Genomic DNA, 27,889 nt, shown 5'->3' with positions numbered 1-27,889 from the left:
CTTGTCTCCTCCAATACCACAGTAGGCAGTTAAATATGGTCAACCAATTGGCTTGAAACCTGAAACAGCTAATTGCACCTTACCTTGACTCTTGCCAGGTCATGTGGATTGAGGACTGAACCCTGATAAAATTCCACCTGAGTAAAGTGACGTTTGAAGAGAGCTTCAAGCTCCAAATTTGGGGAAATACTGTGAAAGGAAAGAACAGAAGCATCTCAGTAAGATACCCACCTCTGGTTCTCTGACGTTTATGACTTCCCTACTGCCTGAAGCTCCCACGAAGAGAGGTTTAGAAAGTAAGATCTGCCCTCTTTCAAAACTGCCACGTGCCGCATCATTGGTGAAAGATTCAGGTGACCTGAAACCCTGATATCTAATCCAAGGAACAGGTGATACTCCAAACTTCTGGGTCATTAGAAAAAAAAAATATGTCCATGTACTAAGAATCCTAAAGAAAGAGGCTCTTCTTTATAGGGGTACTATTTGCTTGGTGATTTCAAAAGTCAACTGAGTAAAGTAGTGAATGCTATACCTAGAATAAAGGAAAGCTGCTTGGTTCCTAACAGAGTATGTCATTTTGTTCTCCTAACTTCGGTCTTTTGGCTTCCTGTCTTTTATCATAACTTCTGTCTTTCAGTCAGTCAATAAGATTCAAGTATTATGTACCAAGTACTGTGTTGTGTGCTAGGAAATTAAACAAAGGTAAAATAGTCCCTGTTATCATGGAGTTCAAATTCTAATAACAATTTTGTATTATTCCCATCATTATTATTATTGCTTTTGATGTGGTTAATATCCAGTGGGGAGATGTAATAACTAGGCACATACAAAATATATACAGAGTAGATGGAACTAGGGAGACCAGTTTTTGTATGCCCATTTTATAAATGGGAAAGCAAAAAGTGGTTGGAATCTCCTGATGCAGCCTCATGGCCCTTAGATCAGAGATTAACGAGCACTTTTCAACTCTTTGTAACCTGGCCTTTGCTCAGTTCTTTCTAATTGTTGTATCTGGTAGCTTTGTCCTTTGTCAGGAGAGCTCTGCAAGAATAATTTAGGTTCAAAAGAATATTTACAAAAAGATATGGGCAACTACTTTCTACCAATGTGACTTTAGACAATTTTTTTGTCCCCCTGGAACTCAGTGAGCTCATTTGTCAAGTGTGGGGGTTGGATTCTGACTTCTAATTTATTTCCATCTCTAAATCTATGATTCTAGGAAGAGACTTTTTTAAACAGAGGAAATTGGTAGGTATGACGAACATCTATTCAACATCTCAAGGCCCAGCTGGATCCAAGGCTCAATAATTTAGAGCCAGGAGCAGGAGACAGGGAGAGAAGGTATTTTAAGACAGTGATGTCACACTAAAATAGAATCCGGGATCACTGAATCATACATAAATATCCCTCTGAACTACTTAGGGACTTAGAAAACCACACATCTACATATTCCTTTTTAAATCAATATATCAACACATTAAAATCAGATAGGAACTGCATTTTTAATTAAATTTAGGCTATTCTCAAGAGTACAGTGGGATACATGTGGTTCCTGTGCTATTTATGTTATCTCTAGACTAAGAGGATCCAATGATAAATAGGTGAGAAATGCTAATAACATGAACTCCAACTTCATTATAGAAAGTCTTGGAACAATTGATCCTGAACATCTTGGCATATAACTATATAACTTGACCAGTATGGCTCAGACTTAGGCATCTGTAGTAGGAGAACAGAAGGAGGAGGAGAGTGCTCTTTGAAGGAGATCTCTGTATTCTGATTGGGTGCCTCCTGGAATTCCTTGTTCTTTTCAAGGTATAATATACACAAGGTCTTTCTTTACCCACCCAGTTGTTAGTGCTTTCCCTACCAAAATTCATTTGTACAAATTTTGTGTGTATTTATTCATGTCTATTCTATATCTCCCTAAAAGAATGTAAGCCCTTTGTGGACAGGCACTATTTTTTTTGGTCTGTTTATCCTCATTTCCTAGTAGAGTGCCTTTACTGAATGAATGATACACTCTTAAGATCACACTCTTACTGGCCTTTGACCATGATAAGTCAGTAACCCATATCTGACCTCTTCATAAGGAAAAAGAATTAATACGGGGGGGGGGGAGGGTTGAACATCCAGTTATTATTAAGAGATTGTGGGAAAAGTGACCTGGATTGCTGGGGCCAACAAACACATGTTTTGAGGAATATTTAACAATGGTATTCTTTCTCTTGGTGTAAAGCTAATGTGAGACTCTTGTAAGTAGAAATTTCTTCTATAGAGTTGCTTGCCTCATGCAACAGTGCTATTTTCTTCACTTAAAGGAACTTTACTTTGAAATTCTTAAAAATCATGCCTCCAGAGCAAGAGCATTGGCTGGCCTAGTCTAACCTGACATTTCAAATACAAAATGCTATTAATTTGGTCTGGCCATATATATACAGTTTGCCAGACTAGCCACATCTGGGGAGGTCAATTTCTTCAGACTTAACCACCAGGTGAAGAATTCTGGAGCATTAACAAGTCATAAAACTTTTCAAAAGGTATGGAGAGGTTATATTCAGTACATAGGAAAGAATATCCTTATCTAACCAAGTGATACAGAAGTTAGCGTGCTTGACTTGGAAATCAGAAAAAGCCAATTCAAATCCTGACTTAAATCCTTACTAGTTGTATAATAATGAGCAAGCCACTTACTGTCTAACTTCAGGTTTCTCATTTATAAAATGAAAAGAACCACACTAGTGCTGTGCTGGCAAATTTTTAACAACCAGCCCTCATTAATTAATAATTTATATTTAATAATTATTATTACTTTAATAATTTGTATTATTATTTTCTCCATCATTTCCGTCTAGATAATTAACAAAACAATCATTTGTAAATTTCTTTAAGTCTGAGTCCAGCATACTACTGAAGAAATAAAACAAATTCAAATCAGGTGATATTTGTAAGATATTTAGCACTTTTCAAGTTTGGAATGTTTGGAACACAGTAGGTTCTTAATAAATGTTGGCTTCCTTTCCAAATGGCATATACTTCTTAGGGGTAGGGTGAGGATCAAATTAAAAAGCACAATGTAAGTGCTTATTATCATCATTAGCAACAGCAGCAGCATGATTAATGATTAATTTCATGGATAAATAAGGCATTTTGAAACACTGAAGCAATCAATTTAACTTTTCTTACATTCATTGTTTCTTTACTTAACTAGGCTACAAAAACTCTGAGATCAGAGCAGGCCCTTATGTGACTTTATATCCTCCAAAATATCTGCAAACCCTAGGAGTGATTCTAGGCAGAAGAAGTATCAAAATGCTCTCTTATCATAAAGTAAAGGAAGAGACTTGAATCCAAAGTAGTAGGTGGTACCATACATATCTTCTTTGCTGCCCTAAACTTCCCTCTGAGATTACATTTCAATTATATTGTGTGTATGTGTATGCATGTGTATTCCATGTGTTTTGCATATTTATATGTACCATATACCTATATATGTTTGTGTGTGTGTAGTTATCTGCACGTTGTCTCCCCCATTGGAAGATGAGCCACTTGGAGGCAGGGATCTATGTTTACTTTTGCTTTTCTTTATACTTCTAGCACGAAGTGAGCCCTTGGCACATACTAAATGCTTAATAAATGCTTGTTGACTGACTGAATGACTGACTATGGCCTGGATAGAGTGCCCCTTACTTGTGAAGAAAGACAATCTCCACGTTGACGTCATCCCGGTCTTTGTGCAGAAAGTCCTTCAGGAAGTTGGACACGCTCTCCAGAGTGATGTGCCCACAGACAACGATATGCCTGTGACAAGAGAGGTTGGGTTAGTGAACCCTGAGACCAGATATAACCCTGCCCCCCATGGGCAAGACGGAGAAAGAGGCAACAGCTACAAAGGAAGCATTTGTCTCCTCAAGCTGCGTTCCTAAAAATCCGGCTTCCCATCTCCCTGTGGCCTATGAGGCAAAACTGAGGTGTTAGCAGGTGCTCGGAGACTTAGGGACAAAAAAGGCATATGGGTTCTCACCTGATGCTGCACAAAATCCTATTAAAAGCCAAACCATTTGGCCAAGTAGTTTTATGCATTTAACAATAAGTGGCATTATGGGTGAGTTTAAATGCTACATTATCAAGCCCCTTTGCAGATTCCTATCTCTCCCTTTCTGCCCACAAAGCCTCCTCTCAGGAGATTTACTGTAGGAGGTTTGGTTTATGACATACAGCTTATCAGGTAATGAGATAACAAATCTTGCTGAAACGATGATTTTGTGTGTATGAAAGCAGACTGTTTTATCAGGGCAGCTAATGTGTGGCTTGACACATTATAGGCTCTGCTGGCCATAAGCAGTTAAAAGGAAATTTTGCATTTTTCTGCCATAACTCCTCCAACAATGGGAGCATGTAACACTTTACAGTAAGTGGGCATTACTCAAAGCTAAATGAGAATGGAACGCCTATGGAATCAAAGATGGGGCTATGGGGACTGCCGCATCACTGGCTGAGTTGGTTATGCTCCATGGGATTTCCATACATGACAAAGGAATTATGGGAAGGTAGGTGGAGGAGAGGGCGCACCTTGGTCTAGATGGGGTGCCTCCTCCAACTAGTATGGGAGAATGATAATTAGTTGGGAAGGAGGTATACAGTCATGGCTGCCATTTGTGCAGGAAAACATTTACCAACACCTGTGCAACAGGTAAACCTAAGCTGCTATTTCCATTTTACAGATGAGAAGTTCAAGGTTCAAAATAATTAAATGTCTTGCCCAAGATCATGCACCTGGTAAATGGTCCAGCTTTGATTTAATCCTGGGTCTTTTGTCTCTATGAGACAGTGCCCTTTCTATGAACTCTGATGGAATATGGCTACTCTTGACTGTAGAGTAGCCACTTTTTTGAAGATAAAATATTGGGGTCAGCAGCCTCTTCTCTCATACTGAGTTTACCTAGTGATTTACTCCAGGAATGAAGGATAAAGTATTAAGCCTGTTACTTCTGTCCTGCCGTTAAGTATATTCATTTCAGTTCCCAAAATGCACAAGTAAAGAGCAAAGCCAAGAATCCTCAAGTCTGGAGAGAGGCCAGTAATTTTTTTTGGAGGGCAGAGAGCGGGTAAAGAACACAATAAAAGCAAGTCTCCAATGTTGACCTCAGCCTTGGACCCTACCAGAGACTACAACAAAAGGCACCAACCATGGCTGCAGCTTTGCTGGCTGGGTTTTGAGGCACCAGCAGGTGGCAAATATGAAACAAGGTAATTTCCTGGGCAAAATTGAGAACCACCAGGTCTCCTCCACTTCATAATTGCTCTGTGCGTGTTCCAAGAGGGCCAAGCCCTCATTGGCTGGAAGCAGTGCATAATGGGAGGCAGCAATGATTACTTATGCAATGTTCCATTAGAGGCCATTACAGGAGGTTGGCCTATCATTGTAATTTGGTGCTTGACTGAGTATGTGAGAATGATGCAGTAAACTCATTGGTGAAAGGATAATGATGCAGAACAAAGAGTAAATCAATAATACGCACGATGCAGTTAATAATATCGCCATTACGGACTGTTATTGTTACGGTGGTACAGTTAGCGATCAGGCAAACTGGAGCTATAAAGAGGAGGCAGGGATGTTAATGTACTGCATCCAAGGAGATGTTTTAATCTTTGTTCTTAATCCTGGACTTCCAGGGTCGAATGGGGCCATTACATCAACATTTAGAACTATATACATCTTTTAACTCTGATCATTGCTAACCACCATTTGGTTTCATCTCTGTGCCCATAATATCTAGATATAGATAAATTTAGACATAGAGACATATGTGAATAATGCATATGTATGCCTAAATGTGTGATAAAATATGTACCACAGGATATGGAAAAAAATATGCATGAATAGAACATAGGTTTGAGCAAGAAAGGGGGCTTAAATCAATAAGGTATTGGGACATTGATGGCTAATGCAAAGCATGCCCTTAGATTTCCTAGTTTGATTATTAATGACAAAGCCACTGAAATCTAACCTGTTCTAATGGCACTCATATTACTTTTTATAACATCAGTGCTTTCTTTTAGAGAGCCCGGTCAATCCCAAATAGTCTCTATTGATTCCCTATGGAGCAGGGAGATGGATGATTCTCCTCCTTTTATAAGTTAGTAAAAATTAAGGCTCAGGGTTCTAGTTCTTGCTATGTTACTATCTACTTGTTTGCCCAAGGGTCATCATTAAATAACCAAACTGAGCTGAGCTGTGTCAAGATATATCATCCTATCCTAAACTGAATCAACCTATTAATGTCTTGAATCAAAAGGCTCCACAAAGCTGATCCAGCTAGACTTACAGGCAGGGTTCAGTTAATTGGAACTGTGCTGTGGATGCATAAAACATATTCCAATGCAATCAATATTATCCTTTAAGCCTTTAATTAGCTTTCACTTCTCTTAAGAAATGGACAAATACAGCCAACAAAAAAAAAAAAAAAACTGAAAAAAAAAAAAGGGGGAAAGGAATTGACTCTTCTCGTTTGGTGTTAGCTGTCCAATAACATTGCAGACAATTGAAAAAATATATATCTTTCATTCTCGGAATAATTTCAAGGGTGGAGAGTAGTCTTTATCAAAAGGAAAAAAAAATAGTAAGGGGAAAAAAATCTCCCTTCAATATAATTGGTATTTTTGCTCAGAAAAGAGAGATTGATTGAAAACAGATTGCCTTTTTGCCCAAGGAGAGTTATTAGGTACATTATCATAGAAACCTTGGAAAACCCATATTGTTCCAATCTGTCCTATATCTGATTTGAAGATTTACGGCTTCCCCTTCTTGTGCCAATAATCATTTCCCTCCATTTTGTTTTCCATACAGTGAAAGTTATCAAGGAGCCAACATATTGAAAATGTTTGAATGCAGTTAGAATTGATGGATGGGAAAGAAGCTGCCTTTCTAATTCAGTATCAACATTTAAGGACCTGTTTCTCCTGGTGGGGGGGAGCCACAGGCACTGGAGAATTGGGGTGAAAGACTGGTGAAAGGAGAAAATTTATTTCCTAGGAATATTTTCATGGCTTTTGAAAATTCAGTGAAAGCAATTTGGGAGTGGGAAATGGAAGAGGGAAGGAAGAAAAGGGTTAAAGTGGGAAGGTTCCATATTTGTACCCTCAATTATTATACTTTCCAAAATATATCCTTTAGCTGACATCCAAACTGGCATGTAGAAGGAATTATGAATACTACATATTAGGAAGGACTATGATAAACAAGAGTCCAGCACAAGGATTCTTGCAATAATTTTTACACTGTTGCGTAGGCCTCCTCTACTCCTTCAGTAAGAAAAAAAAAAGCAAAACAAAACTACTCTACTCAGATACCAAAAACCATAAATTCCACTCATAAAACCTAATTTCTATGGAAACCTATAATCATGTTTTATAATGACCCTTGAAGGATTATGCATTTAGGGTACATTAATCTATCATGTCTACTTTCTCCTTTGAGAAAAAGGATGAAGCATTCCAAGAATAGAGGGTGTTAGAATTATAGGGAAGAATACTGAAAAGAAGAAAAAAAGAAAGACTGAAGAGATGCCAGAGAGAATTATTATCTCATTTCACAATTTTGCTGAGGGCTAGCTCTATTAGGGATAAAACTGATCTAATCCAAGTCATTTAACGCAGGCAACTCAAGACAACAGGCTAAGGAGTTTTCAAAATACTTTGTAAATGATGCTAATATTGACGATTTTAATTAGGATTTTAATTAACATAATGCTTCAATCCATTTTTTTTTTAGAGGACTGATGTAGTAAATAGAAGACTGGTCTCAGAATCAGAAAGATCTCATTCAAAACATTTTAATTCCTGCCTCTGTCAGGTTCTAGATGCATGATCCTGGACAAATTCTTTAACCTCTCAATGTCCCAGACAACTCCCCAATACTAAGTCAGTTACATGAATTTCCAATCTGCATTGACTCTCTCACTAAATGCCTAAGCTTTGAGTTCTAATTGTTAGAACTATTCACATCCACTATATATCTGTCTGAGAATTTGGGACTGCCCAGACGAGGAAGTTTCAGTGGATACCCTAAGTAAATCTTTCTTAAGGCAAAAAGTGAAACTCTTTTGATATTAGTGATTAGTGAAATATATCTTTCCTTAAAATAATTTGGAGGTAAAGGAGGATCCAGAAATTGAAGCCAAAATAGTAGATGATTAAAAAGCTGCATTGAGTTTGGAGTACACTGTCTCCATGTTTCATTTTCCACTACCAAATTAACACCATTTCAGAGATGGACTAGATCACCTATCTAACCAGCCTGACAATAGATGGATGATGTTTAAAAGCCAGAGAATCCTGAATGTCTATATCCTGTTGAGGAAACTGAGGAACTTTCCAAGTGACTTCTATCAGCACCTCCCAAAGTGCCCAATATCTTGACATCCTGCCAGGGCACACATTCAGTATTGGCTGAGCAGGAAGGGAGAAGATGGCCTTTCAAAGCCTAAATTGCAAAGAGCTTTGATCTGTTTACCATGTCAGAGAGAGAGGAAAGAGACTCCTTTCTCTGTACCCAACTTCTCCAAATTACTGTCACCAATCTTGAGGCTGCTTCTGGGGGACCAAGACAAACACACCCTAAAAATGACTCAGCTAAAGAGCACAAACTAAAATAATTATGACTCCAGCCAGGTCCCACAGGCGGAGACTTTAGACAGTTCTTGCCTTACTCAGGAAGACAATATAAAATGCATGGCTCAGGGCTGTTTATTTTTAAAGATACTCTATCCATTTTTACTGGAACAAGTATAAAGAACTTAAAAAACCCATAGCCATTCTGTCATAATAAATCATACAAAGTAAATTGAAAATCCTATACAGCTTTCGCTGAATACATTGTGCTCACTTTTTCAAGGAGGCAAATGAAATGTGGCATGTATTGATCTAGATGTCTCTGTAAAACTATAATATTTATATCAAATACATATGCTCAAACCTCTTTTCTGTCTTTCTGCTGAGCCTTCTAATCACGCTGTCTTGATCTGACCTCTCATCTCTCTCCCCCTTCCCCCATCCACCATTGGTAGCCGTCTGACACAGCTGGGAATGCATTTAGAAAAGTACTTGCCAAGAGAACATACCAGCATTTCATCATGAGAGAAGGAAGGGAGGGGTGGGGAGCAAGGCCCAGCCACCCCAAACACATATTGGTCAGTTAGGATTAAACATCTGTCTTCCCTCTTTGGCTGAAGTTGAGTCATTCTGTCTCACCAAGCATTGTGTCTCCATGGTTCTCAGAAGAGCTATAGCTTCATAAGTCTTCTGGGTTTGATTTTTTTGTTGTATTTTTTTCCACCAAGCCATCTATACTAGTCATAGCTTTAAGCTGTTCAAAGAGACTACAGGGTCAGGGCGCTTAGCTTTCTGTGATTGGTATCCTGTCACTCAGGGTTATTCTCATCTGTCTTCCCGGTTCTATCCCCTTGGGCTTCATTCAGAGGATGAGAGAAAAGTTATCCAAGATCTTCATACTTGCTGTGTTGTTCCTTCTCTTCTCATCCTCTGGTCTCTCATTAACTATTGGAAAAATCAGTCCACTCCTCTATTCAAAGAATTGTCATTAATGCTTCGGTGTCCACTTTGAAAGGTATCCAGTGGAATGTCCCAGAGATCTGCACTTAGCTCTGTGCTGTTTAATATTTTTATTCAATGACTTGGCTAAAGACATATAAAGCATACTCATCAATTAAAAAATACCACAAAGCTTGGAAGGATGGCCTGTTGGGTACAGCCAATGGGGGCAGCATCAAGATCTCCAAAGATCATATGGATGAAATTAATTAGGAAGAAATGTAAAATCATGCACTTAAATTCACAAAATCAGCTTCAGAAGTACAGGATGGGGCAGGCAGGGTTAGACACTAGTGTGTCTGAAAAAGACATAGTGTTTTTAATGGACTGCAAACATAACATAAGCCATCACTGTAATGCAGCAGACAAAAAAATCAAATGAGATCTTGGGCTACCTTAACAAAAGCACATTTTCAATCAAAGCATATGAATAAGCAGTTTTCAGATGATGAAATCAAAGTTATCTATAGTCATATGAAAAGTTACTCTACATCACTATTAACTAGACAAACACAAATTAAAATGACTCTGGGGTACCACCTCACACCTATCAGATTGGTTAATATGACGGAAAATGATTAATGTTGGAGAGGATGTGGAAAAATTGTAAAACTAATGTGTTGGTGGTAGATTTATGAACTAAATTAACCATTCTGGAGAATGGGGAAATCAAACTGTGCATATCCTTTTGTACCACTAGATCTTTATTGGGAAGAGATCACAAAAAAGGGAAAAGGACCCATTTGTACAAGAATATTTATAGCAGTTATTTTTGTGGTGGCAAAGAATTTGAAATTGAGGGGATGCACATCAATTGGGGAATGGCTGAACAAGTTGTGATTTATGATTATCATGGAATACTATCATGCTATAAGAAATGATGAATAGGCAGATTTCAGAAAAACCTGGACTTAACATGAACTGATGCAAGGTGAAGTGAACAGAACCAGGAAACATTGCACACAGCAACTTGGCGCAATGATCAATTGTGATTGACTTATCTCTTCTCAGCAAAACAACGATCTAAGATAATTTCAAAAGACTTGTGATGGGAATATCTATCCAGTTCCAAAGAAAGAACTGGGAATATAGAATATAGTTTGAATATAAAAGCATGCTATTTTCACTTTCTTTATTTTTTCATTTTTTTCTTTTGCAAACTAATTTTTTTTTGCAAACTATTTTTCCCTTTCTTTCATATGTCTAATATGGAAATAGATCTTACATGATTGTACATATATAACCTAAATCAAGCTGCTTACAATCTTTGGGGGGAGGAGAGAGTAGAGAAGGAAGAAGAAATTTGGAACTTAATTTTTCTTTTTTAAAAAAGGAACACTAAAAATTATCTTTACATGTAATTGGAAAAAAATACTATTAAAAAAAAAGAAAAACACATTTTTCCCAGAATAAGATCAGTTATGGGTACACCATCTAAAAAGGACACCTAACAAGGAAAACTAAAGAGCTTTCAAAGATAACTAGGCTGGTAAAGGGCCCTGAGTCCAGGGCATATTAGGATCAGTTGGTGGAAAAGGGAAAGTTTAGTCCCATCCTTCCAGAGGGAAGATGACTGGGAGGTGGAGGGTAAGTTATAATACTTATGTTCAAGCATGTGAAGGATTTTTTATATGGAAAAGAGATTAGATTGTTCTGTTTGTTCCCACAGGGTAGAAGCAGAAAAAATTAAAGGAATAAATGAAAGTCATTCAGAAATTATGAAAGACATCGATTTTAACTTGATGTCAAGAATGATTCCTAAAAAATTACCATTACAGCTGCCAAAAAGTAGAATGAGCTGTCCTATAAGATGGTGCTTTCTTGCACACACATGCACACCTTTGCACAAACACACATACCCAATGGGCATTAGAGGTATTTAACCAGAGACTGAATGGCATACTTGTAGGGTTTTTTATGTAGTAGAGATCTCTTTAGTTGTAAATCAAACTGGATGGACAATGAATTTTCTTTCAAAATTCTGTGACTCCTTAAAATCACAATGAGTGTAATAATACTACCATAAACCTTAAAGTCTCTACTACAGTTTTTAACCATTTTAGCACCATGCAATCCTAAAAATGAGTTTGCAAGAGAACCAAATATAAGAAAAAAGCCAAAAATGCATATTAAAAAAGCAGTTGCAATTCATGGACCAATCACAATTTCAAAAAAGAAATCAAAGAGAAGTAAGGGATGAAATAATGTCTTCATACTCCCATGTTCCATGACTATTTTTGAACACAAAAGAGAGAGAGATTACCCTACTACGATTGTTTTCATACTCTCATGTTTCATGACTATTTTTGATCACAAAAGAAAAAGAGAGAGAGTGATTACCCTACTATTATTGGGAAGTAAATGACCTCCATATTCTGCTGTCAAATGAAGTAGATGATGTGCTACTGTACAGAAGGATGATTTTTCCCTCAGTGGAAGCAGAAGAATGGCCTGAGTTTTAACCAAAGCAACTCAAAAAATTAGGTTCATCAAGGCAAAGAAACTCAGCCACTCAGAAACAATCTAACTTTTACCATCTATAGATCATGTGCCCCATGCCTATATTCTAAAATTAGATTATCCTCACTATAATGACAAGCCATGTATTAAAAATATGTTATTCACAATAATGAATAAGTGGTAAGGTCTTGCCAATACATAATCCATAAATCTTGAATATCATAGATGAAAGATATTTTGGAGAGCATCTATTTTCTAACCATAATCATGACTATCTTTCCCAATATTCTTAACAAACGGTCATCCATCCAGCCTCTACTTGAACACCTTGAATAACAAGGAACTCTCTATGTCATTAGATAGCTCATTCTATTTTGGGGCAGTTCTAATTATTAGAAAGTTCTTCCTTGTAATAAACAGAAATCTTCTAACTGCCATTAGTTGTTCAGTTTAACTCAACATTAAGTACTTTTCAAATGCAGCCATGGTTTTGTTACTCAACTGTGTGACATGGGAATGTTACTGAACTCTTCGCCTTAGTTTACTCAACTGTAAAATGAGGGCATTTAACTAGAGGATTTCAAAATGCTGTGATTCCCTGTGGTAACTATCTGAGCAGCCTAGAGAGCACCCACTGATTTCCCTTTGGAAGTCTTCCCTTTGGTATGGGTCATATAAGCCCATGTTAAGAAGGAGAAGAAAATAAAAATAGAACAAGAAGACTTACCTTCTCCTGCCTGCTTGGTAGACATAGGCTAACTTCCTTTCCCACTATGTCTTCACTCCTCACCTCTGTCTCTTAGAAACTCTAACTTTATTCCAAGTTGAACTGAAATTTCTCTTCCTAAATGAGACCCATCCTGGTGTCTTTTATTATACACTTTTAAGGATTGCTTAATCAATTAAAAGTTATTGCTTTTAAGTAATTGATTTAATATAACTGAGTATTCTTTAATTATTTAAAAGTACAGCTCAGAAGTACATACCTGATTTGGGATACCCTATATATGTTAACAAGCTATATACAATATAATATAATCACATATATAATATATAGTAAAGGTGTTTATTTATACATGTATATTTATGCAGTATACATTTGTGTGTATATATAATGTGTATTTGTGTATGCATATGTAAAATGTGTATGTATAGAAACATACTTATTATATATTGGAGGAAACAAGGTCGTGCAATAGGCAAAATTAGGGAAGTCCAAGAAAACTTGAGTTCATATCTAGTCTCAGGCATTTACTAGTTGTGTGACCCTAAGCAAGACACTTAGTCTCTATTTGCCTCAGAATTCTCAAGTGTAAAACTGGAATAATAATAGCATCATCTTTCCAGAAATAAGATGTTAAAACACTTAAGCACTTAACACAGTGCCTGGCAATAGTAAGTGGTATATAAATATTAGTATATGTCTGTGTGTGTATATGTACATATAAGTATACACATAGAACTATACACACATATATAATGTATACATATAGACAATAGGATGTAAAATCTTTAAGAGAAGGGACTTGTTTCACTTCTGTCTTTCTGTCTTTGTTTTCCGGGTCCCTAACATATTCAGGTACAGAGGATATATTAATATATGCTTGTTGATTGAAAGGGGTTTGTGTGTGTGTATGTGTGTGTGTGTGTGTCTGCTTTTCTCTTTGTCCTTGATCTTAAATTGAAGCAAACAATCTCCTGATACTCCAGCAACTACAATGAGAAAATTGGAAAGGTCTTTAAAGTTCATGTAGTCCCACCCTTATGAGATATCCTTGACTAGTGGTCATAAACCTCTGCCTCAAGTGATAGAAAATTCATTATTGAAAAAAAAAAGCAAGATATTCCACTGCTGGAAAATGCTAATTCCTAAGAAGGTCTTCCTTATATTGAACTGAAATCTGCTCAATACAAGGAGTTGGTACCTCCTTTCCTGCCCCATCCTCTTTCTGGTACAATGGCCAAATCAGTCACCACTGCTGGATTCACAGAGAGCCCACACTCATACACTGCAAGAAGACACCACACACTTACATCTACATAGCAGAGCTCCCACACTTGCAACACACATGTCACAGAACCTGTGGGTGCTGTAACATGCAGGGACAGAACACGCTACAGGAGGTTTCTGATGAAGCTTTGTGGGGCAGACCTTCCTGTAGCATTAACACAGCAGAATCAATCACATTTTCGGCTGCTGCTCTGATCCTTCCAATTCTTCATCCTTCTTGTTGTTTTCCCCTCTGTTATTTGCAATAGTTTTTCAGGGTTGAGAGTGCTTATTATTCTTGTATTAAGCCTAAGTGACTCCCTCCTCAATTTTCTCTGGTACAGAATGCTCTTAAATGAGCAATTCTTTACCTCTAATATACTTTTGCTACATTAGCAATTATTTTTCTGAGGTGACTTTATTATATTTGTTATTTCCTTTAGTATTTATTTTATTGAGACATGTCTTCATTCTATTCAAAGATATCTACTTATTGATTTATGGTCAGCCTATCCTAATGAATAGAGACCTAAAAACATCCAGGAAGACATGGCTTTAAATGCCATCTCTATTATTTAGTTGTGTGATCTTATGTTACTTGGACAGGGGATTGGAGAGAGAGGAAAAAATGATGAAACTGAAGTCAGAAGAGTAGGATACAACTTCTGTTTTGATATTTACTATCTGTATGATCTCAGTTGCCACTTCTTCTGAGTTCCATTTTTTTCATACGTTAAATGAGGGTTGGACTGGATGGCAACTCTATATCTGAGTATCCCAAGTCGCTTAACCTCTAGGTGCCTCTACCAATGTACTCAGAATAAATAACAAAAGCAAACTAAAAAATAGATTACATTTGTACTATTTGGGAGAATTTTCTTATTAAGAATTCTCTAAGTTGATGAAATTATGGCTCCATTCATACATTGCCAGGATTATTCTGTCTATTTAACTGACCAAAGATCAGCCCCTTCTAGTAAAACTTGGCATTTAGCTGATTCCCTCACTTTCCATCCTCAGTGGTTTCCTTGGAACTAGCTCTTCCTGAGAGAACAAATTTGTAGTGAAATGGATTCACACCAACTATCTTCTCAGATGACTGTTGCCTGCCATATTGACTCTTTGGTTCCATCATGATGGCTTTCTTTCTCAAAGTATTTTGATTAAATGGGAAGGAATAAACTATTCGATGGGACAAACTTTCAGGTGATTTCATCGGTCCTTCTGATGATAAATTTACATTTGGCTGGCATTCCTTATTCAAAGAAAGGGTAGGTAGTGAACAAGCCTGGGGGTTGCTAATCAGAAGTGAGAAATTGTTATTTTTCCCCCTTAAAGGAAGTGAAGCTATTTGAGAAAAAACTCTAAGCATGGATGTGACTTGAAAATTCACCTAGCATATTAGCCGCCTACATTTCCATCCTTCCTTTTTAGAACAATAGCTATAGCACGGTTGATGAGTATGTGAAAAAGAAGGGAGACAGAGGCAAATTATGGGGGGAGGGGGAGTGGAGAGACATGTCTTCATTCCATTAGAGTTATCTGGCAGTTGATTTAATATGCATCCAATTTTTAAGTCTTCCTAAAGAGGGCTTCATATTTGAGAGGAGCTGAAGATAGGGGTTTAAAGGAATGCAAAGCAGATGGAAAGAAAGAGGCGTCCATATCCAGACCCAGACAATAGGCCACGTTCTGCTCTCAGGTTACACTCTCATTTTGTTGGAAAGTAATATCTGGCATATTACATGATACAATACAACATCTAATATCACTTGCTTTTGGTCTCTGACCCACAGTACTGGATTTCAGAAGTAGTTAAAGTGTCATTTTTTTCTAGAGTATTAGGGTGAGCTCTCCCTCCTCTTTTTTTTTCTTAAAAAAAGTTAAATCTTAATCAAAGCAGAATGCTTAATCAATCCAACATGCCCTGTCAACTCAAATTATCTGTTTGTCTTCTTATTTACTATATCTGTCTGTCTACAATTCTTCATATCTTTGTGAAGATCAATTATTGAGGTCTATGTTTCCTTCTCAATGGAATCCTTACCAAACGTTTTTTCCCTGATGATATGTTGATGATTTGCTAATTTATGGCTTTTAAAATCTAGAAATATGAAGAAATTGCTGAGGAGAAGATTTGGGAAGTCACATGAGCCTCAGAATTGGAGAACTTAATGGTTTATTTGACAAGGAATTGAAGTTTGTGTAAAATGAAAAGCTTCAGACACATTTCAACTGAAGCAATATCTTAGGGGGATTAACGAAATGTCTTTGATTCAGAAATTGTCAATGACATCTCACAGAAAACATCACTCACATGAGCAGTCCACCCCATTATAGCCCAAGTTGGGAAGCATGAGTGAAAGCTGCCCAAGAAATGATGTTCAAACAGAAGGTAGGAGGAAGATTGTGTTTCTTAGCCCTCAGTTAAATTACTCTCTGCACCTTATTTCTATGTCTCAGTCCTGCCCTCTGTTAGGTGAACACATTAAATGAGAATATCATCTTGGAGTGATTATAGCACCTCTGTCAATCATGAGTTTAAATAGCAGTGACATAGATTTAAGTTAATTCTGAACAACTTCCCACCAGTGTGGCTGGCTAGGTATTTTAGCAGGCTGCCAAATTAAGTTACAGAATCTTTGGGGATCTTCGAGAAGGATGGGAATTCACAAATCTAGAAAAGGGATTTCTAACCTGTTATGTGATATGTACTCTTTTTGGGAGGCTAGTGAATCTTTTCTCAGTTTGATGTTTTTAAATAAATTAAAGAAATGTTAAATTTCAGTTAGGAATTAGTGAAAATAAAACTGAACCTCCCCCACCCCCCATGCAAGTTCACAGACTTCCTGAAACCTATCCTCTGATCTTTTGGAAATCTATAAACTTTTTCCTTTTTCATTAAGAAAATCACAATATATGTGGTTAGGAAACTTGCAAAATTCTATTTAAAAGTTACTTTAAAATTCCACAACTAACTTAGTTTTTATGATACTTTTTTTTCCTTCAGAAAGAATTATGCTGAGCAAGCTAAATTTCTATTTGAAAAGATGATGTAACTTGTAGATTTATGAGGCATTAAAGGGGAGAGGAAACAGGAAGAAATCTTAAAAAGAAAAAGAGTGAATAAAGTACTTTTTTTTAACTAAGGAAAAGATAATCATTCTTATGGACCTAAGGTATCTTATAACTTTTAATTCATTTCTTGTTTTTATTTTCCTTGCCTGACCAGAAATATAGATCTTAGTAGGGAATTTGGCAGTACAAATAGCAGTGTTTTTCCCCTTAAATTATAAACAGACATTTAGAATCATCTTTCTGGGTGATTTCAAAACCCTAGTGGCAGAAAAATTCCAAGGGCATTAAAGTACCATACAGTTGTTTGACGGTCAGAGGAAGAATGCCAGAAAGGTACACATCTCAGGAAAGTGTAGTTAAGAGTTAAAAGATTCACAACATGGGGATAAAATCAAAATTACATTAGGTAGTGATTGATGTTATAGATATGGTTTAGTGAGCATCTTCTAATTGTACTTATGCATTGATAGTTTACATCTTGCTCCAAATATTTATATTTCTTTATATCTTGCTCCAAGTTATTGCCTATGATAAATATTTTAGCTATTTTTCTTTACTTTGATGCTCTTCACAAAACATTCAATTTTACTTTAAAAACTGTAAGAAATTTCTGAATGGAATATATGTTAAAATATCTTCTTTTTCCAGTGCTTAATAAGAGAAAGAGTTAGACAGTTAGGATGAGGCTTGACTGTATTACCAGCTAGATGGTATCAGATTACCCTAATTTCTAGCAAAGGAGTTCTGGATTTAAGGGGGAAAAATAGCCTTCTAAGAGCTGGCCTTTAAAAATAGCATTTATAAATGATAAAGGAAGAAATGCTTGTAGAAAGCTTCAATAATAGGTTCTCCAGATATGAATTGATAGCGATGGCTAGGAAAAATCACAATCCAGGGGAAAATAACATTTTTCTACATCCCAACAAAAAAAAAAAGAGACTAAACTAAAAGATCAAAGGCTTGTTAATCTATAATGTCAAAGAATATGTTCCATACCCAAACTTAATAAACATCACTGACAGAGAAACTAACTCTAGGGAACTTCCTTTTCACATGGAACATTTTATTCATATCTCATGCTACTTAATATATCTTGCGCTAGTTAGTATTACCAATATGGGTTACAGCTTTCTGCCACATAGATAACCAGAGGTTTTTACCCAAGTTGTATATAATTTTTTTGATGGAAGAGACAGAAAGTATTAATAAAAGCATAAACTGTGGTTCATGTATGGATTCCATTTTTTTTATCACATGTCTTTTCCTCCAACTCCTTTCTGATATGTAATCGACAGCAGCTTTTGATCCCACAAAAACGATAAAATTAAAAAAGGCTGTGGGTGGCAAAGAGGAAATGTTCTAATATTCCCTTATTCTCATAGACCCTAAATTAATGGAGCTGGATGACTCCTTCTAAAGAGTAGTGTTCTCATTCTATGTAATGGTGTTCTTACCAGCAGTAGAAGAACTGCAAAAGGGAGGCATAGAAAAATGTACATGGAAGGATAAAGCAGATAAGAATTAAAGTTTGTTCTAACCATAGATATATAAGTAAATAAGGATGTGTAGAATTGAACACAAGATCATAAATCTTAAAATTGGAGGAAACTGTAAAAAGAACACCTGGTTCAACTCCCTTGTCTTTATTCAAGGAAGGTATTATTAGCCCCATTTTATAGATGGGATATATTTCTTGTATATTTAAAAAAAGTAGGAAGAGGAGATAAAAATAAACTATCACAAGATTTTGGTAATGCAACCTCCTCTTGAGGAGAGAAGACTACTTTCACACCAAAGCTGCCTAGTGTAATTTCTTTCATCTAGCTTAAGTGGACCATCTATTACAAATTTTAAAACCTGTAGTTTCCTGCCTCCTTTGTCCTTTATCCTTTATCCTTTTGTCATTTATTCTTCTCTCCTCTGTACCTTCAAAAGCTGAAGAAGGACATTTCTTCCTCTATCTGCCTGGGAATACAGTAAGAATCCAACCCAGTTCCTCCCTACCTTTCACTCCTATCATCCAAAATTCAAACTCACTCTGTTCAAGTCATGGCAGACTAACTGTTAGGAGCCTACTTCTGGATAGTTCTCTAACTGAAGTCACTAGTCTAAAACTGTATCCTTGATTTGTCTTTTGGGGACAAATTCTAAACCTGAGGTAAATTTGAATTATCAAGCAATTATTCTAATTTTTCATTGTTTCTACCCATGTGACCCCAGGCTATGCTCTGATTAGTTCTTTCAAATTAACTGCAATCAAGCTGAGTCACCCATGTTAATGAGGAGGATGAGAAAGTGGAGGAAAAATAAGAAAAAAAAGTAAGAAGAGGAGAGCAATAGTAATATTAATGAGTAACATTTGTATAGCTCTTTAAGGTTTGCAAATTGCTTTATATACTTTAGCTCATTCAATCCTCACAACAATTTTGTAAAGAAAGTGCTATCATCATTTCATTCTTACAGAAAAGGAAACTGAGACCATGAGAAGTAACTTGCCCAGGATCACACAATTAGTAAGATGTATGAATCAGAATCCTAAGTTGAGACTCAAACCCAAGTTTTCCTAAATCCAAGAACAATGCTCTCTACTGCACCATCTAATTGCCTAGATGGGAAACTTTGGAGGAAAGCTCTCGAGACCCACAGAAAGTGACCACAGTCAACTCCTACCACTCTGCTCCATTCTGATCAAGATTCCTCAAAAACATGGCATAGCCATGGTGAACTAGAGAATAAAGAGAACATGTGTAGACAGAGACTCTGCTCTTAAAGCCCAGAGTTCAGGTTTCAATAGTTGGACATTCTCAAGGTACCTCACTCTGTGCTTCCTATTTGTGCTTCGCTAAGATTGAGGCTTTCCCAATCTGTTCCAGTCCCAAATTGAACACTTCCATTGCAAATACCCAGATGTAGAAACTTACTTTTGGGTATATCCTAGGCTTCTAGGTTAAGCAAACAACCAAGCCTGCCCTCAGAACTGTATGCTTATTAGTGACGGCTGAAATGATACTTTTCAGTATTGGGCGATGACCTCCTATGAGAAAGGAGGTGTGATATATTGATATAAATGGTAATATATAGCACCTTGGGGCCTCGATAAAAGGGATGTTCTGGGGAGAGGCAAGCTGTGCTTACATTATGCCAAACATCTGGATGAGAATTTTAAAACACAGCTCTCAAATTTCCAAATATCCTGAGATATGGTGTCAGGTCAGACATTGAGCTTTCTGACCACATTTTCCAGTTTCAGTCCAGTGTGATGTAGATGAAATCTTGAGATAATGACATTACTCAAAACTACTTTGAGTTTTCTGACAAGTTAATACATCATTATTAGGGTTATTTCTGCCCAAACCACGCATCTGCAAGGAGATACCTACATCATGCATAGGTTTTAATTGGTTTCTGAGGCAGTCAGGTTTGATTAAGTTTTTGGAAGAGGGGTGTCTGTATGTGCATGCAAAAATGAAGACGTACATACTTATGCCCACACAAAAATTCAGAGAGCAATGTGCTATTTTAAGAGTCCAAGCTATATCTTTCACCAAAGTTTAACTGCTTTCATTTTGCAAATGCATTTAATTTTATCTGGAAACTTTTTGACATTAGAAATAGAACAACTGTAGTTTCTCATTATGTTGGCTGCCAGAAACTATGCTTGGTTGCTCAACTAAAGACCTTATATTGCTAATTACTACCACATGCCCATATCCCAAGCGAAGGAAAACTTATTGGTTCTGACAGCCCATTCTCTCAACACTGAATTCCAAACGAAAACTCAAATTTTGGCCAAACATAACATTTCATCAATCTTGTTCTCCTGACTGGAAAAAACAACATCAAACAACGGGTGCTAATGGCTCTTTATGACTGTGCCTTTCCCAAGCTTATATTTTCTGATGAAAGATCTAAGTGACCAAAGGGCTTCTTTAAACTACTTAGTAATTAGCTTTTGAACCAGGAAACAATGCGTAAAGTAAATTGAACAGTCCATGTGCTGATGACAGAACTGACTCTCAGTCAACAGGATCTATGGGTGATGGTGACCGAGAAAGAATTTTCAAAACAAAAGTACATATTAATAAAGGGAGTTTAAGAAGAAAAAAAGAGAAAGCCAGATGAAAAACAGTGATAAAAGATAATGAAGCAAAGAAAAAAAAAAAGAGCTGCAGGAAGCCTAGGATCTAAATAAGAGACAGAGTAAAGGTCAAAATTGAAAGTCAAGGAAACAGCAGAGGGTTGTTGAGTGAAGGTTTGATTTGAAAGGTCTTTCATGGGTTACTCAACAGGGTAGGCCCCTCCTTACCAGGGCCACCCAAATCTGAGATGGAAAGATATTTTAAGAAAGCATTCACCCTCAGTGAAAGAAGTTTACCTAGGTGGTGTTTTGGCTTTCTGTATGCATATGTGGTTGGAGGTAGAGGGTGGAGGGAGGAATGGTTTGTGTGGACATATGGCTGTTGTTTGGTGGCTGGGTATGTTTTTAAAGTGTGCAATAGGGTCATAACTTACATTTAATTCTTCCTTATCTGACAAACCGGTCACAAGCAGTTTTGAATCAATTTAACTAACTTTCAATTATGGTAGCAAATTGAGGAGTCCTATGAAGAGAGTCCTAAGACTTTTTGGATACCTTTTACTTTGTGAGTGATTCCCAGTTGAACCCCTAGCAGAAGGAATGTTTGTTCTCCAGCTTGTGTGAGGGGGGACATGGGGTCTCTGGAACAATTTGGATCTATCCAACAGCTTGGTTCCATTCCCATGCAGCACTGTTAGGTCATCTGAATGGGACAGCTATGGTAATGAGAAGGTGGAAGAATTGTGGTTTCCAATGAAAAGATGCCAACTGGACTCTTCTCGTGTGTGTGTGTGTGTATGTGTGTGTGTGTGCATATATATATATATATTTTTTTTCTTTTGGAAAAGAAACAAGTCTCTTGGGGGCAGTTCAAGAAAATGATCCATTTTCCACCATTTCGTTTTCTGAATGGTAGACTAGCCACCTGAGCTCAAAGAGGAAGGCCGGGTGAGGAAGAATCACAAACAGGGGGTGAGGCTTTCCAAGGTGATCTGTTATGGTTCTGGTGACATTGGCAAGCCATCATTAGAAATGTAAAGGAACATTTATTTTGTTTCCTTGGGAAAATCTACCTCAAACAGTTCATGGGAGACCTATTGAAGTGGTAATGATACGTCAGTGCAGAATAGTTATCTTATTGCTATTTACTTAGAAGAAAAGAGTTGAATTGACACTAGGCCCACAGTTTGATACTATGGTGTAACCCACATCCATTTCAGTATTCCCTTAAGAGCTAAGCACTCGTTCGTGAGGTCAAAGAATTCACCCAGAGTTTCATTCAGTACAAATGACTTGAATTTAATGCTATCTCACCAATTCTGTCTCATCTAACTGAAGCAACTTCTTTGAGAAGAGGATTTGCTTTTTTTCTGTATTAGGTTAATAAGGTCAAAAGTAAGTCCCATATGACAACCATTTCTACAAATAACCACAATGGTAAAAATAATTGTATCACCTTCCAATTCTAGAGCATGGCTGCCTCTTATATCATGATTTTACCTCACAAAATGAAACTAAAGAGAGAGGATAGAATTTTCTTTGATTTTTTTTTTTTTTACCTAAAAGTTAGCGCTATCTTTTTTGTTGTTGTTTAAATGGAAGCTTTTTATTTTCAAATTCTTTCATTTTTAGGAATCCAAATTGCTTAACTAAACTAGGTGATAAATCAAAATGAGATTATCCAGATTGTTGAAGAAGAAAAGTAGAGATCACCTCAGAAATGACCATGATTACCTGAAGTCACTTAATGGATGAGATCTAAATTTTTCTTGGACAAAAATAAGGGTGGTATATTGGGACTGGTGCCTTAGTATGATCCCAGTCTTTAGAACAACTTTGACCACTTTCTTAACGGGGGAGGAGGAAGGAAATAAAATCGGCCATCACACTCCACAGTGTGTCCCCCTCCCCCTGCACCTGACAAACACTGGAATGATGGAGGGGCTTGTAGAGCAGCTGGGATCAGGCGCCATCACCTAGAATTGCACAATCACACCTTTGTCTTGATGAAACTGACTTACTTTCTGCCTCCATGTTTGTTAAAAGTTCCTCCGAATTTATTCCGATTCAGGATGAGAGCAGCAATTTCGGGTACGTAGCGGGCAAACATTGCCTACATGCATGAAACAAAGAAACAAGAGGAAAAAAAAAAAAAGAAAATGGCATGCAGAGAGGATTCTACTGCTCTAGCCGCAGTGAAGCCTCTTGACGTACTTACTTTCTTCCACTAACCGCACTATAGGAACCACCGTATTTCTTGCGGTTTCCTATTAACTCTATGATTTCAGGGACGTAGCTGGCAAACATGGCCTAAGGAAAAGATAGGAGACAGAAGAAAAGACTAAAAAGAGAGGTCAAAGAAAGGTGGGGTGGGGGGGTTAAGATCTGAAAATGTAAAAGGATTAGATCGATGAAGACGTTTTTAAAAATGACAAAAAAAAAAAAACACAAAAAAAGGGAAACTTGAGAATACAAAATGTTGGCTTTTAGGAAAACATAAACCTAGAAAACTAAAACATTTAAAGATGGGGGGACATCACATAAAGTAAAGTGTTAACAAAATAAAATCAAATTGCCATCTAGCTCTGCTTCCACAAAGAGGGGGAAAAGTGAAGTTATATGCTGTAAAAATGAGATAATTTTTTTTAAGTTTTAAAATTTTTTAAAAGTTATCTCTAAACTAAGAATCTTTTGTTTGATAATTAAAATTCAAAAGTGAACCAAAATGGGCCCATGAGATATCGAGTAACAAATATCAATTAAACTTCTTTCAAATCTTTTAAAAATAAAGAATCAAAAGACATAAAAGGGGTTGCCAGAGATTACATGAGAGAAATAAAAGTAGCAAGGAGACGAACAAATCTGCCATGTTTTGTCCAACAAACAATTGAGTTGTGGCTGGATACTCTTAGAACCTGCTTCCCAACAGCTAGGTCCTGTGACCTGTCAGGATTTTATGTATGTTAAAGAAATGCTTGGGTGATATACACATGCACATATTCATTTATATACATATTACAAATGTATATGTCATATACATACAGTATAGAGAGATATGTATGCATATACAGAATTATAAATGTGTGTGCAGTGTATATAAGGGTCTGCTGGAGGAGAATTAGGATTTTAATCACTTACCTTGTAGAGAGCAAAAATCTAAACATAAATTTGGCTGGCTTCAAAGACAAAATGAAGTAACCATTGAATTGTTTTAAGCACTCCCCTCTTCTTCCTCCCCTTTCCCCCCAGTGACCACATAACAAAAATCAGATATTTTACTGCTATGTAAATATATGCATGGGCCAGAAAAAAAAATTATGAAACTCTGTGACTTAAAAGGGAAAAGATCAAAATGTGTTTGTGCTAGTACTTAACATGGCCAACTAGGAGATCATCATTACTGCATAATGGTATCCAAATGGGCAAGGCTATCAGGATTTGTCACTGTCTAACTCTTAGAGCAGACCCAAGCCACAGTGTTTGTTGGAAGTTAGGGGAGGAACATTGAGGGAGGGGGAGAGCTTTTGAAACCGCAACCTGTCTAAGAAGTATTGATAACTTCTAACAGCATTCTGTAATCATAGTTGTTGCTACCAAGGAGTGGGCTGCAAATTACATTACTGTCCAGAGGGCTCTCTCATTATTCCCATGCATTATTTCCTTAAGACATTTAGGTTCATTTGGAACTAAATGAATATCTCTAGACAAGGGCAATGGGTCTGGTTTACATAAATCCTTATCTGTAGAAAACAAGTCATATATAACAGTCCCCAAAATATGCTGAAAAGTCATAACTGTATTCTCATTTACTTTAGTGGAATATAAAAGTAAGGTAATCATTTGCTTCTAATGTAGTCACTGAGTATAAGTAGTATAAAGCTTTTAAGGAAATAAATAATCAATAATATTAATGATTGTAAACATCATCATCATAATAAAAAGAGATTTTTACCAGTCCCCCGAGGATGAAGAAGACCATGAAGAGACGGCCAAGGGTGGTTTTTGCATAAACATCCCCATAACCAACAGTGGACATTGTAACCATTAGTAAATAGACACATTCCCAGTATGTTAGAGCTTGGTTATTTTGGAAATTTTCCCATGGATCCCCTGAGTTCTCCACCTATAATAAAGGGACATGAGTTAGACAAGGAAAAAAAAAAACAAAATACTCAACTGAATAAACCAGGATTATTACAAGCAAGTTGTTTCTTGCACTTTCATTCCCCCTGAGATTGGTGCTTGTCCCTCTTGGTCAAGCTGAGTAAGTCGCAAGGCAGTAGAGAAATGAAATATGTTTTGAGATAGTTGAAGAATAAAGGGATGTGAAGGAGAAGGAGGACACTGGTCCATTTTTCTTCTCACCATTAGTCTGCAAATATTTAACTGATTGTGACTTCATGCCTGATCAAGTTTCTATGGCACTTAATTTTGAATTTTTTTTATTTGACTTAACACTGTCTGTGAGCTCCATTATTGTCAAAATAGATCCAAATCTTGGTCTCTTATTCACCATAATAACAATGGATCCTCACCTTAGATGTCTTGCTTGTATTTTCAATTGTTTTCAAAGAGATAACTTATATTTTTCTCCTCTTAGAGACTGAGTGACAGTCTTACAGGTGCCACATGGATGCACCAAATAAATACTATCCCTCAAAGCCAGACCACATTGCTAGCAAGGAATTCTACCATTCAAGCAGAAATGGCCTCATTCATGGTTAACAGTGAGTGGGACTTCTTTTCTTTGAATTTGGCCTCCAACACCAAGTTATTCCCAGAAAATAACTCTTACTTGATCAATTTAACTCTATCTAACGGTGGTTTACCAACTATCACGATTGACATAACCACATTCTAGCTTTAGTGGAGGTCTGTTAAAAGTTTCCAGGAACTTCCCTCTTCAGGCTCAATTGAAGCATTTCACTAGTCTTAGAAATTCATACCAGGATTCTAAGTTTGCTCTTCAGCTGCCATTTTCTATGAATGATCTTGGTTCCTCCATGTCTGTTCTGTCCTCTATTTAAGAAAACACTACCTTAAGGCCACATATGAATGACAATTGAAACTTTCAATACTGAAAGGCAGAAAAGATGAGATCACCATGTCTCCCTTAGGTATATACCACAAGTTACTAGAGATTTCCCCTCTAAAATTACATCTAAAATATTCATTCCATATGTATCTTGGATGTGTTTATTTACATGTTGTCTTAGTCAACTAGTACTTATTAAGTGCCTGCTATGTGTCAGTCACTGTGTTGGGTGGTAGACATACAAATGCACAAATAAAACAATGCTTTCTCTTAAGTAGTTTATATTCTAAAAGGGGAGTCTACACATATATATTTAAGTAAATATAAAATAAATATAAAAAGAATAATGACAATGTAGATAAATAAAGGTATCTGAGGAAGGATACTAACAGTTGGAGAGGACCAAGAAAAGTTTCTTGCAGTTACAACTTAAAGGAAGGGAGGGCTTCTATGTTGTAGAAGAAAGGAGCTGGTATATCTGGATTGAAGACCGTTAGAGGGAGTATATAATGTTCTGTGATGCTGGATTGATAGAGTTGTGATTAAATAATAAAATATTTTTAAAAGCTAAATAGAAAACTTTATATTTGCTCTTAGAAGTAATGGGGAACCACTGGAGTTTATTTAATAAGAGAGAGCAACATACATCTGCTCCCAAAGAAAACTTCACAGTAGAATGTTGCCTCATAGAGGCAGTTGGGTATACAAGGCATAGGAGCACTGGACTTAGAGTCAGAAAAAACCTGAGTTCACATGTAGTCTCAGATATTTGTTAGTAGTACGATCCTGGGCAAGTCACATAACCTTTATTTGCCTTAGTTTCCTCAAATGCAAAATGGGAATAATAGCATTTACTTTCATGAGTGTGTATATGTGTGTGTGTACATACACATATATACACAATATATATATATATACACATACATGCATATATGGACATATACCTATATGTATATATGCTTATTCCTATAGAAATATTTATTTCCTCTCTCTCTTCTTCCCCCTTCCTCATTGAGGCCAGGTATTTTTTTGTTTGTTTGTTTATTTTTTTGTGTGTTTTCCCTGTGCCCATAATGGTCCCTACTCCCTCCCCTCCAATAATTAGAAATTAGTCCTTAGTTTCTATGTATTTTAGACACATGTGTCCACTGGTTAGAGGTTACATTATTCAAGAGGATGCCCTAATAGAGTTAAGTATAGAAAAAGACCCCAAATCTGTCCATCAACTCCCAACTGTAAGCTCTATGCTTATATTAAACTCATTTTTGCCTTACAAAAATAATTACAAAGGAGCCAAGCAAATAACAAGCAGTTGCTCAATTACAGAAAATTACTAGAGGATTCTATGACCAACATACTACAATCAGTGATGGGGGAATCTCAGGATATATATGAGATCTTTGACCTCAGGTAGGTATACAAGGTCATAAAGAACTTCAATACAATAAATGGCAAGGTTCATGGGAGAGCTACAGTGTGCTAAGAGGGTACCAGAGAAGGGAGAGATTACTTCCAGGTGGGGAATATCATGATGGGCCATCCTATAAGCAGTGTCCAAACCTTAAAGAACAGGAAGAATCATGGCAGATAAGAAATCAGTTGCAGGGTGTGATTCACACATCTGATAAGGATGGAT

The 27,889-nt window shown here is 36.8% G+C and overlaps 1 protein-coding gene across 1 annotated transcript in view; it reads right to left on the bottom strand.

Annotated features, from left to right (window-relative positions):
• The window catches only part of KCNMA1 (potassium calcium-activated channel subfamily M alpha 1), an 887,197-nt gene that overhangs the window by 230,877 nt on the left and 628,431 nt on the right, over positions 1–27,889 (bottom strand). Inside the window, 4 exon segments of the mRNA XM_031949466.1 lie at positions 84–189; positions 3,691–3,801; positions 23,437–23,528; positions 25,171–25,341. Coding sequence (XP_031805326.1) covers positions 84–189; positions 3,691–3,801; positions 23,437–23,528; positions 25,171–25,341 — 480 coding nt within the window.

This window comes from Sarcophilus harrisii, chromosome 2 (genome assembly GCF_902635505.1).
Source record: "Sarcophilus harrisii chromosome 2, mSarHar1.11, whole genome shotgun sequence".
Lineage (NCBI taxonomy): Eukaryota > Metazoa > Chordata > Mammalia > Dasyuromorphia > Dasyuridae > Sarcophilus > Sarcophilus harrisii.
Note: the sequence above shows the minus strand (reverse complement) of the source record. Positions and strands in the feature narration are given on the sequence as shown.